Source organism: Furipterus horrens, unplaced genomic scaffold (assembly GCF_987537825.1).
Source record: "Furipterus horrens unplaced genomic scaffold, mFurHor1.1.pri manual_scaffold_9, whole genome shotgun sequence".
NCBI classification, from domain to species: domain Eukaryota; kingdom Metazoa; phylum Chordata; class Mammalia; order Chiroptera; family Furipteridae; genus Furipterus; species Furipterus horrens.
The window spans coordinates 42,010,069-42,023,119 of NW_028327179.1; the positions used below are offsets into that span (position 1 = coordinate 42,010,069).

Genomic DNA, 13,051 nt, shown 5'->3' on the forward strand with positions numbered 1-13,051 from the left:
TAAGGAAGGAAAAGAGTATGGCTCTACTTTGACGAATTTGTCTGTCAAAGTTCAAGAACACCTGAATCTCTCAAATTTCTATTTTATTTCTCCCTAAATAAAGTACCCAATTATTCCTTTCATATCACTTCAAAACTTGTTCTCAGATTCTTTATTAGATGAATAGTCAAATGACTCTGTATCACAAGTTTTACCTTTATAAGGAATACTTTGATTTTAGCAATATTGCTTATTTTAAATTGAGGATTAAAAGTTAACTCTGCTCCATAAAATTTGGGGCATCCACATAGTAGAACTATATACAGTGCATATACTCTTAATAGAGGGTAAAAATACTTCATCTCTCTTTCCCAGAAACAGTCAGTATAAGGTTGGGAAGAATACTACAGATTTGTTGCATTTCATATGGTTCTCTGGATGTTAGTAGTCTGGCTATCAGTATTTTACATTCTGTATCAGATGCATTAGGCATTGACCTTGGGAAAATGAAGTTATTCTCTAACTTGTTAATATTTCCAAAAGGGCCTTCTTCAGGAATTCTTCAGCACACAAGGTCTAGTATTGGGGACTGTATTCATGCTCATCATCGAAGTCTCTCTTGTATGTCATTTACCAGTCATAAGTACTGAACTGCTACATGCAATTAAATACCTTCAACAAACAAACAAATGTGCACACATAACATGTTTTCCAGATTCTAGCTTCCTAAAATTAAATGTACATCAGTTAAAACACTGGTATATAGATGAATGCATAAACACTAGCCTAAACACATTGGTAGGAAGTAGATCCCCACTAGTTTTATTAGGCACCCCACTGTACTGAATGCTACCATGCGTTACCTTATTGTATTAACAACCCTGATAATTTCCAGATTTGAACAATTTGATTTTGGACATGATTTTCAAAGCCAACCTGGAAGTAAGTGGAAATATTTACTGTAGATTTTGGATTTCTGTTATAAATAGAGAAGTAAATATAGAAGTCATAATAAAATGACTCTTCCATACAGCACTGTACTTTAAAGATTGCCAAGGATAACTTTTTCTCTATTTAAAAACTTAGGGTATATATCTTAACTTGAATTGAAGTTTTTAGATTCATAAACTTATAAAAGATTTTAATTTATGCATATTAAAATTTATTCCCAGTTGTGTTACTGTCAGTATTTTACTAAGTATTAATAAAAAGTGAGGGAAGGGAACTAGACATTGAGTTTAATAAACTGGGGAGCATAAGCTGGTTTGCTTAACCAGGAAGATACAGCTTTATACCCCAGGGATCATAGCATTGTTCCACCAAGGGAATTAACATTCCTCCTTTCCTCCCTACAGGATGGGATTGTTGTGGGGCACAGGGGGAGGTGCTGGACCATAGAGGCCTGTCAGTCTAACTAGGGGTATGGACCCATCCAAAGCCTGCTAAAAACCCTGGGAAATTGATTGGTCATTTTGAAAAAGCACCTGATCCGTCTCGAGCCCAAGCTAATATAATCCCAGGAAAACAAAGAAGGGCGCTCTCTCTCGCTCTCTACCCCACCCCCCTCCCTTGCTTGTGACCTGCGCTGGCACCGTGTACTCTCACCAACTCTCTCCAGAGGCATGTGGACTGCAGCTGGAAACACACACTAAGCTAGCCAAATGCTGACTGGATTGTACTTTAATATGGAGCAGAAACTCTGGACACTGGCTTTTGTCTTGGCCTTGCTAAGGACACAGTTGGGCTTTTTCTATGGTGGGACAAATGGAGATGGAACGTTGGGAAGGGCAGAAGGGACCCCCTTTAATTTTATATCATCAATAAAGTTTACTACAAACCCCATCCTCCTGTGCAGGTCTCAGGAAATTCTTTTCCTTGTGACACCATAAGAACTCATCTTCCCCCAATGACAGATTGTACTCTATTTTTTTACATAATGCACAAATATTTTTCAAAAAATTTTCCAGTTTTGAGATACAGTTGATAGATAACATTATTGAAATTTATATATTATGAAATGACTGCCACAAAAATCTTAGTTATCTATCCATAACCTCATACAGAATTTTTTTCTTGTAATGAGAACTTTTAAGATCTTTTCTCTTAGCAACTTTCAAATATACAATACAGTATTGTTAATGCACTGTGTATTTTTAATCTTTTGAGTAATAAATTTTAAAGGCTTTATATTTCTGATAAAATGAATGTTAACTACACAGTTTCAACAGGTATAAAAATAGAGCTGTAAGACAAATACTATAAAGTTGTTTTGTTTTCTCTCGTGTTTAGCATTCATTTCCTTTTGTATTTCAGAGCTCTTGGAATTAAACAGAACATCAGTCTTTCATAGCCCTTTTGGATTTCTTGACCTCCATACGATGCTCCTAGATGAATATCAAGAGAGACTCTTCGTGGGAGGCAAGGATCTTGTGTATTCCCTCAGCTTGGAACAAATCAGCAATGGCTATAGAGAGGTATGAAAATACTAAACCATTTCAAGAGAGAAGGAAAAGTGGTGAGGGAGATATCTTGTATGGGTGTTATTTGGATATTTTTTATTGCCTGAGTAATGCTTTTATTAAAAAAATATTCATTAAAATGAAATCACCTTGAGAAAAGTTTATAAATTGAATATATATAATATTGAACTTTCTAGCACTGGTCTCTGAATTCCCCGAAGACCTCAGATAGGTGCATTTGACATTTCTCTTGCATGATGGACCTTGTCACCACATTCCTCATTCCGAGACTTGGATTTCGAACATGCTGACTTACCAATAGTCCCTGCAGGCTCTATTATGTCCCCTGTGTTCCTGTTGGTTAATATCACTAATTCAGGTGGACAGTCCTTAAACCAGGTGGATTAAAGTATAGTATTAAAATAGGTAAGTGTCCGATATTTTTGAGAAAAGATTAGCTATGATTTAAAAAATAGTTCATATAGTCTATGCTTATGCAGAATTAAAATGAGCTAAGTTGTTTTTAGGCCTATATCTACCTTACATAGATTATGTAGAAATATTTAGACCATAGTATTTTCTGGCATAAATGTATGTATTACACAATATATTTTCTTTATAAGCTACTTACTTATTTTTATGTTTGTCGAAATGATGGATGTCCATATTTCTAAGTCATTTAAAAAAATTTATGATGTAAAGCATCATTCCTTCATTTGTTCCAGTTTCTTATCCTTAGAGGAAATCATTTAAAATTCACTTGTTTCTGTTGGTACTTCCCCACATATTTCTAAATGAAATTTGTGTACTGTGCTTTCTCAGTTCCATTGATTTTAGACACACACTCTCTGTTGATTTTCTGTTAAGGAAGATGAGTTTTCTTTCCTTGCAGGACCTCTAGCTAGGTCCTATTACTATGCAGCACTTCACCACCAACCCCTCCCACCCCCCATCCCCATCATCAGTCCCCCATCCCAACATAGCCATGCCGTAATTTTAAGTTAAGTAATAATTATTTACATTATTGTCACTAGGAAAATAGATCCCACTTCTTTCTTTTTCTTTTTTTGCAATCTTCTATTTTTTCCTGGGATTAAATATTATCTCATTTATATTTGCTTAGACTTTAATATTACTCTATTTTTTGACCCAACTTTCTACTGGATTTTTTATACTCCTCTCTATATAGTAAAAAACATCAGTTTCTATCAGTTCCAAGTTGTTGGTTTTTAAATTAGAGGTATTCTTCCTGATTTTCTCTTCAACTTGGACTTGAACTTCACCATCATCCTTGAGCATCCCCCTCAATCTCCAACTTGTATATAACTCATGTCTTCTCTTTTTGGGTTTATTCTGACATTTTACTGAACACATCTTCTGCCACATTCTTGAAGAAAGATCCAAAGTAAAATTTTGAATTATGTTAGAAAATATTATTCAAACTTCAAACATAATTGTTAGATATAAAATTCTAGAATAAAAAAATAATTTCTTCAGGATTTTGAGGCTATTGCTTCAATGCATTTATGTTTTCAGTTCAATAGCTGAGAAGTCTAATTTTAGAATTTTGTACATGACCTGTTTCCTGCTGACCTCATGAGCCTCTGTTTTTGAGATTTCTCTTAGATTTGATCTTTTTTCATTAACTGTGCTGGGATGAAAAGGGCCTGCTCTGGGAGATTTCAGTGGCCTTCAGCTCTGGGAAGCATACGTTATTACTTTGATATTTTTTCTTCTTTTCCTTGTCTTCCTGACTTTCTAGGACTCCTGCAATTCAGGGTTTTTTTTAAACTTTTTTATTTTTTACAATTTTAAATTATAGTTTACAATTAGTATTATTTTGTATGGGTTTCAGGTGTACAGCATAGCCAGATGCTTCTTTTCTCAATTGTCTGACCTTCTGTTTATCATACAGACTTTGAACCATTTCTTCTTATTCTTAGAGAGACCCTAGCTGCCAATTTCTGAGAATTTTTGAAGTTTCCTTCATGAATCATCTTGCTTACTGGCTTCCTTCACCGTCCAGGCATTTAGATTTTGGCTTTTTAGTGTGCAAAGCCAGTCAACACTTGTCCATTTGTTGTTGAACTTCCAAAATGTTGCTGGTATTTCTTTGGCAACTCTACTTAACTTAGGTTTGTCCTTTTTGGATTATGTCTTTTTACTTTTGTTTTAGTAGTCATAAGATGGAGTGGAAGAACTTGTGTTTCTATTTAACTCCTTTTTCCTGTCTTTGATTTCATTTTCTCTGTAGTTCTCAAAAGAGAGGATGGATTGATCTCCCTTTCTCTACATACAACACACACACGAACACAAACATACACAAGTCCTCACTTAATGCCATCAGTAGGTTTTTGGAACTGTGGAGAAAAGACATATAATGAAACCAGTTTTACTATAGGCTAATTGTTGTAAATCAACAATTATAATGAAATGGTATAATTTGAGGACCTGCTGTGTGTGTGTGTTTAAGCACACCCAGAAGATATATACCAAGGAATCTGACACCTAGAAAATTAAGAATATGCATTCAGGAAGTAGCTCATATATATGTTATATGCACACACATATACACACATGTCTCTGAGACCATCAATGACCTTCTTCTTCCTGTCAAATTCAGTGCTTTTTCTCTCCTTCCTTGAATGGTCTTTTTCCCACTAACTGTAGTGTTCACCACATGGCTTCCTTTTTTCTCTCTCAGGCCATTTACATACTCTGATTTTCTGTGAAGGAATATCTAAGCTAAGAATCATAAATATGGGGGCCATAGAATAATCTTTGTTATGGACTGAATTGTGTCTCCTCAAATTCCTATGTTTAAGCTCTAACCTACCCAGTATCACAAAATATGACTGTATGTGGAGATAAGACCTTTAAAGATGTGATGAAGTTCAAATGCGCCTGTTAGTGTGGCCCTAACCCAAGCTGACTGATGTCTATTAAGAGAGGACATTTTGGCACGTAAAAAGGCATCAGGGATGTACAGCCACACAGGAAATACCATTTGAGGACATAGAAGGTAGCCATTTGCAAGTTATGGAGAGATGCCTCAGAATAATCCAATCATGCTGACACATTCATCATGGACTTCTAACCTTCAGAACAAAATAAATGTCTGTTGTTTAAGCCACCCAGTCTGTGGTAATGTTATGACAGCCCTAGCAAAACTAATGCAGCCCCTATGTTAAAGTTATGAGTATGTGGCTATTGAAAGATCCTTCAAGGTATCAGACACCCAAAAGATTAAGAATCTGCATTAAGGAAGTAGTTCTTAAATAGTTGTAAGATGAGGCTCATGTAACTCTTCCAGAATGGGTGCCTGGAATTCACCTGTATAACAATCTTTCGAGATGACAGTATGTACACAAAATCTCTTAACAATTTTCCTGAGCTGTTTTCTCCTATGTGGAATGAAAACCAAGAGATAACAGCTTTCCATTCTAATGTGATTCCCTTTTAAAGTGGAGGAAATTGAATCGCCTATTTTTTCTCCTTTATTGTTTTGGCCTAATTGTTCCTTCAGGCCTTTAATGGTCGAAAGACTGGCTTTTATGGAGGAAATGACCTGTGAAAACTATACACGGGTAAGAGACTTGAAGAGTGACGAGGTTTTATGAACTGCATCTTACTTAGGGAGCTAAATAAAATAGTGTGGTCATTGAGGCTCCAGGGTGCCATCCAGCAAGGATATAGCCACGCAGATTATCAAATTGAATAACTTTCTTACACTCAAGGGTAAATTGCCATTTTGCGGGACCTGAAGTGTATATAATTTGGTAGACCTCTTCAGGAAATATAATTAATTCAAGCTTATAAATTTTGAAATTGCCAAGGCCCCTCCCAGAACCATGGAAGAGTAGGTGCAAGTTATAAAATATGTATAATGTAATGGAGAAGAGATATATACATATAGAGGTGAAGTCATGTACATATATATGTCATATATACATATATATATATTTTATAGATAACATATAACTCAATTAAGGTCCAAATAAAATGCTGAGAAGAAAGTACACAAAAGCTGGGAGTTGGGGTTTCCTGGAGGAGGTGTAATTTAAGTCAGATTTTGAATAATAGTTGGACTTTTGATTCAGACATATTGGTAATGGGAATAGTGTAAGTAGGGACAAGAAGGACAGAAATTTTGGGACAGTTTGAAATAATGACTAATATTCTTGGCTGAAGTAAATAGGTAAAATGAGGGCATGTGGATGGGAAGAGGGTACAGAGTGAGGGTTAAGGATGGAAATGTGGTTATGACCAGATCCTGAACAATTATGACTGCTGTGTTTTTTAACTTAATATTCTAAGCAATGCAGGAACCAGTGGGAGATTGTAGCTTAGTGTGACTGTGTTAGCAGCATCATGTTGGATAAAAAAAAAGAAGAGAACACAGCCAGGAAGCCACATAGCAGTTAGAATTTAAAGCCGGTCCATCTCTCTTAGCCGACTATGCTCTTCCCACTACCATATATCACGTTACTGAGAACCAGATTACTGCTTTGGTGAGAACTTCATGTCTCCCAAATTGGTCTTTAGTATACCATTATTTCTGCTTTTTGTTATGAGGTGTTTCTTTTCTTTCAGTTCTTACTTGCTTTACATGACTACACTTTCTTTACCTAAGAAATGGTTAAGAAACTAGTGGAGCAGTTAGATGTTGGTGATAGTGGCAGACAAAATCACTGACCAGGAGAGGAAACTGTATCCTCCTTGTTTAACTATGACAAAGATTGAGAGCCCAGGATGTTCTATTGGGTTGGCCACAAAGTCTGTTATGTTTTTCCATTAAATAAAACACTCAGTTTTCATTTTCACCAGTAAATTTATTGACTTGGATATTTTGAGTATGTTGGCTATCTCCTGTTGTTGGCTCCTAGTGGGTAGAGGCCAGGGGTGCTGCTAAACACCTTCTAATGCGTAAAACAGCCCCACAGTAAAGAATTATTTGGCCAAAATGTCAATAGTACCAAGAGACTTCACAAACCACTCTTCATACATTTGATCAATCACAGCATCTTTTCTATACAGTGCACAAATCTTTTTTTGAGTTTCAGGTGCATTTTTACCTTTCATGAAATAATAAAGCATAATATGCTGAAAATGTTGCATATTTTCTTCCATCTTCAGTATTAAAATGGCTGCACAAAAATTCAACAATTTTGATAATATTTTTTAAATGCACGCTGTTATTGCAGCTGTCACAATACACTCTAACAAAATTGTTTTGAATGAAGTTAAAAACAACTAAGCACTACTGGAACGATCATACAGAAAAAACCATAACGAACTTTTTGGCCAACCTAATAGTATTCAACCACAGGTAAGAGATTAGCTTGTCTGTGTTATGTCTATATAGACCCTTGTAACCTGTGCACATTTAAGAATTACTAAGACTTTTTAAAAAATAAATCAAGATTATTAACTAGATTGAGGTATACAATTTATTTTATTCCATAAAGAAAGCACAAGTGAATGTTTGTTTATTTGAGCTATATTTTATGGGACTTTATAGAATATTCCATATTTAGTAATGAACTTTTTAAAACAAATTTTCACCCATACTTTTTCTATTTCTAAATTTCAGCCTTTCTCCCTACAATTATTTCCCCACTATTATTTTAAGCTAAAATTACACTACTTAATATGATATCTGTAGATAGAGCGCTGTTAAACACATTTGTAAAAATATTTATACTTTCTCATTTATTGAACTTGATTGCATCAAAGGTGAAATAATATTGTATTTTAGAGTTTAATTTTTTATTGAGTGGGACAAATGCATTACATTACAATTTGTAGATAAATGGCAAATGGTATTTCATATTAATGACAGCAATTGAGTAAATTTTATCCATTAAAAAGGGCATGTGTCAGGCCACTAGTATTTGTGTAGTTATAAAATTGTCCTAATGCAAATGCTTTGGAGTGTAAGCGTTTCAAGTACAAATTGTGTCTATAATCCAAAAAATTATAAATCTGGCATAAAACTACTTGAATAATGACAGTCATTATATTAAGTATAAAAGCATAAACACTAAGAAGAATAATATGTGTCAAGTTAAAGACTACCACTTATAAACCATTAGGACTCTTAATGTGTTATATTTAAAATGTATTCTTTGCAAGCAACACTCTGGCAGATAATCAAAACTGTTTGACACTATTTGAGCTTCCTATAGCAACAAAGTCTAACCCATTCATGTGCTCTCTCTTCTATGAAATGAGCCATTATATCGACTTAGACAGAGTAAAAATAAAATATATTCTCTTGATTTAAATGGTATTTGTAGGACATAGTATAGACATTGATTGACACTGGTACTATACAGTCATATGTAAAATGTAGAAAGAAAAATTAAAATATAAACACATTTTTATTAGAATAATAGAATTAGGATGAGAATAAATTATAATTGTGTCTTAGTCACTTAAATATATTCCATGAAAAGAGACTTGTATTAACTGAATGATTGTTTTGTTTTATTTGCTCAGTCCCTCCACCCCCCATCTAGCCTAATTTTATTATTTTAAATATAGAGAAATCATCTTTCTTTAGACAGTAAAATTATTTCTTCTTTATTCATTTGTTCTTGCTCTACTAAATCTCTGTATGTCACAACTACTTGTAACAATAAGTTGTTAAATTGTTCATCCTGCTATAATTATGAGACTCTATAGAGTCCAGAAAAAATTACTTTGTAATTTAATTTTTATTTTATTTTATTTCATTTTATTTTTCTCCTTTGAGTTATATAAGAATAGTAAAATGGCCTTTTAATGTGCATTGAAACAATTAAATTATTTTGTAGGAGTACTGTGATGAAATGATGTGTATTTAACCTTTTGCTTTTTGCACCTTTTTGGTGCAGAGATTTGAAAATATAATTATACCCTGTTGTTTAATTGCCTTTTAAAATGTTTTATGCAGAAAAAATATGTTAATTTTATGACTTTTGTTGATGCTAAACTCTGGAGCAGAACCAAAAGACATCCTGACTGCCAAAACAAATGAAGAAAATAATTTTCCTTACTATCTTTCCTTACTAACATTTGTACATGATGGCTTAAAAATAACTTTCCATTTCCAGTGAGTTCTTTCTTTTTCATTTTTTCTCACCTGAGTGAATATTTGAATGCAATACTGAACCTGTTAAATTTTGTTTTAAACAAACCACCTTAGCTCTGACCAGATAGCTAAGATGGTTAGAGCATTGTCCTGATACACCAAGGTTGCAGGTTCAATTTTTGGTCAGAACACATATAAGAATCAACCAACAAATGAATAAGTAGAACAACAAATCAGTGTTTCTCTCTCTCTTTCTCTAAAATCATTCAATCAATAAAAATTTAAACAAACCAGACAAAACTTGTGTAAATCTATAATTACATTGTTCCTTTGGATAGTTCTATAATGTGTTGAACTTTACAGTGGTGAGTGTTCATAGTTTAATCTTCTATCTCCTAGCTTTCATCTAGCCAAAGTTACTTGGATAAGGTACTTTTCTCTCCCTCAGAAATTCTATTGTTCTTTCAAAGTATAGATTATTGCTACAATCCTATAGGATTTTCTTCTTGATTAAACTGGAAATTACTTTTCTCATTCATTTTGTAACCAGACAAACTGGGGCTCACGTGGCACTTTACTGTATGACCCAACAATTAGTGTTCAGAAAAACAGGTCTTTATTTACAGTATTATTCCAACCTTGAGGGTGCTGGGAGCACTTCAACTCGGAGCCCTGTTCTCCCATGACACCTAGCACTTCTGTTGCTCCCCAAAAGACTATAAACTAAAACCAAGCCCAATAGTTCCCCATTCCTTATCTGTCAGCACTCTCCTTCAGGATCTGGGATATGTTGTCATCAACTTCCATATAATAGTCCAGAAAAGCATGTGCTGTGTTATACTGGATCATGGTGAAGTCCAGGAAAGGCACAAGTCCTAAGAGAGTGTCCTTTCTCTATGTCCCAAGTCCAAGAGTCCAGATAAGAACCTGGGTCTGCAAGACAGAGTCCTTGATGGCTTCAGAGTCAACTGGAGTGGGGATGACCAAAGCAGCAGCATGCCTGCTGTCTTACTAGCCCGGGTCGCACAGCCAAATCCTGACTGCAAACTGCATAGCTACTTGCTGCTTCCCACATGGCTGCTACAACATCCTCCTACATCATGGTGCACTTTCCTCAAGGCTGCCCACCCTTCATCCTGAAAGTCACTATACCTTTTGCCCTGAGGCAGTAACACAGCTATTATCCAGCTACCATCTTGCCATAGATATGCAAAGTACCTTAAAAGCTCTATTATCTCCTTCCCTCAACCCCCAAAGGATGGACTGTGGGGAATATCTATACCCTGTTTTAATTTGACCCTGATTATAGCATTTTCATGTAAATGAATCTTATTTCTCAAACTTTACTGTAATATCCTTTAGGGAATTGACTTTTTAAAGAATGTGATAAAGATATGTAGATTACTAAAAATGAATCAATAGACATTGAATAAATAGTGACCTCATTTAAGGCATTGTGCCAGGTAGGCATTGACTGGGATAGAGTTAGAGAGCAAAACTTAAGTATACAAATCATTGTAGGCCTAAGTAGAGAAAGTAAGAAAAACAATATAGAGAATCACAGGAGGTAATAATACTATCTATGAGAAAGTTATCAGGAAAGGTTTTGTAGTGAAGCACTTTATAAAATGTGCTTGAAATAATAATTTTATTTTTTCTTGTACAGCTGTCATTTATTAGGTTTTCTACTTGAAACAGCTCATTCTGACAATTCTAGAAAAGCAGGTTATTTCATCACCATTATGTTACATATTATCCATCCTTTCTGTCAAAAACTGTAAAGCATCTGAGATTTTATCTCTTTCAAGACAAGTTAGCCAGTAAGAGTTTCACAGATGCTGGCAGAAAACATAAGATTCCTGGGTCAGAGACAAAGGACTTTATTCTTCACAGGTATCCCAACGTGAGCTTTTGTTCCATTGGTCCCACAGGGCACGATGCCTAGCAGCCTAGGTAGGTGCTGCACATACAGTGAATACGTGTTACACCTAATTAACCAACTTCAAGCTTAGAAAACTCCCAATCTTATAAGGGGGCTGCTAGCAAGCATGTCCAGCCTTTGCCCAGAGGGAGACATTATCTTTATTATCCTGGTTGGGTAACAAATATTCCATTTGCCCTGGGAAGAAGTTCTATCTTTGTCTTCCAAGGCTGTTTGAAAAGATAGTGTGGAACAAAAGTAGATACAAGAAATGCTATATAGAATTATCCTCAAACAGTGTGTTCATATAGCCCTGGACATAATCCTTATGAAGCAGTGATTTAGGAAAATATATGACTATATGTTTAGGTTTGTTTTTGTTGGCCTGGATATTATTTCATTATTGAAAACCTGAAGTTGGTATATTTTTCCAAAGAATTGATTGTTATCTAATACATTGAAATTGTGGAAATATAGTGTAAAATACTATTTCCATAGTGATGAAAAATGAGTAAGAAGGATTGCTAATATTCTAAGAAGAAAGAGCCCTGCATTTCATAAGTTAAGTCGTCGTCGTCGGCAGCCGTCCATCTCGAGAGACGATGGTGTAGCTTCTTAAGAGTCTATCTGCACCGCCGAGAATGGCTGTGCAGTCCGACTCGGGAGTGACACGGTATCTGTCTCCTCCCGTGTTGAATCGACATCTTGCGATGACGCTGGAGTGTCCTCTCCAGTGAAGCTGAAGCTACAGAGCCTGGGCAGGGTGATATGGAGGGTCTGCTGTTGCCCATGCAGCAGACCCCCCCCCCTCTCTTCGCAGCTGAAGGGTCCAAGGGAAAGACGGAGTCAATACAGCTTGGCTTCAGGTGTGCCGCAGGAGTTGCCGGTGTTGACCACAACATCAAACCGCCTTAGGGACTCCGGCTCCGGATTTTCTGTCGGGGTTTACTCCCTTAGCCTTTCCCCTGAAGAGGTATGCCGCAAGGCAGCGGAGGTTTTTTGGAGTCAGAGTTAAGAATATAAAGCATTATTCTGAATTACAGATGAGGTGTTCTCTAATTTATTCATAGGACTAAATGAGTTAGTTGTGAAAATCTTTACAATGATAGATGATCCTTAAATGAATTTGTATTTTCTTTACACACACATTTTCTAGCATATCCTTTTGAATAATTTATGTATCCACAGTAAAATCGTAATTCCAAAACCAAACTAAATCTCAAGTTAGAATGGATTTTAAAATTATCTGAGAAAATCTACCCTTTGCAGGAAAAATTTTTCTCTAAAATAATGGATCAGTGAAGTTTGTTAATTCTACAGCTTCGGTTCCAGGATCCCTGTTCTAACAATGGTATTAGTGATTCTCCTCTGGCTAATGCAAGGCTGCACCTAAACCTGCCATTGTTGTAGTTATGTGATATTTTTCCTGAATCATCTATAATCCACTGATGTATTCACTGCTACAATCAAGAAAATTGATTCTTGCATTTTATGCATGGGATTTTGCTTTTTAGTTGATTTTCTTTTATATACCTACGTTCTTTGTCTTTTTTCTATTACAACATAAGTATAAAATCTCAGGTATTTTCATTTAAAAGTTTATACACTGTACTAGGA

The 13,051-nt window shown here is 35.3% G+C and overlaps 1 protein-coding gene and 1 non-coding gene across 2 annotated transcripts in view; both read left to right on the plus strand.

The window, feature by feature from the left end:
• Positions 1-13,051, plus strand: part of SEMA3E (semaphorin 3E) — a 260,410-nt gene that overhangs the window by 138,341 nt on the left and 109,018 nt on the right. Inside the window, exon 2 of the mRNA XM_090287281.1 lies at positions 2,293-2,453. Within this exon, the coding sequence (XP_090143407.1) occupies positions 2,293-2,453 (161 nt within the window). The remainder of the gene's footprint in view (positions 1-2,292; positions 2,454-13,051) is intronic.
• Positions 8,571-8,694, plus strand: LOC150001646 (small nucleolar RNA SNORA28). Its single transcript, XR_016513229.1, has one exon. It is a non-coding gene; the product is annotated as a small nucleolar RNA SNORA28 (small nucleolar RNA).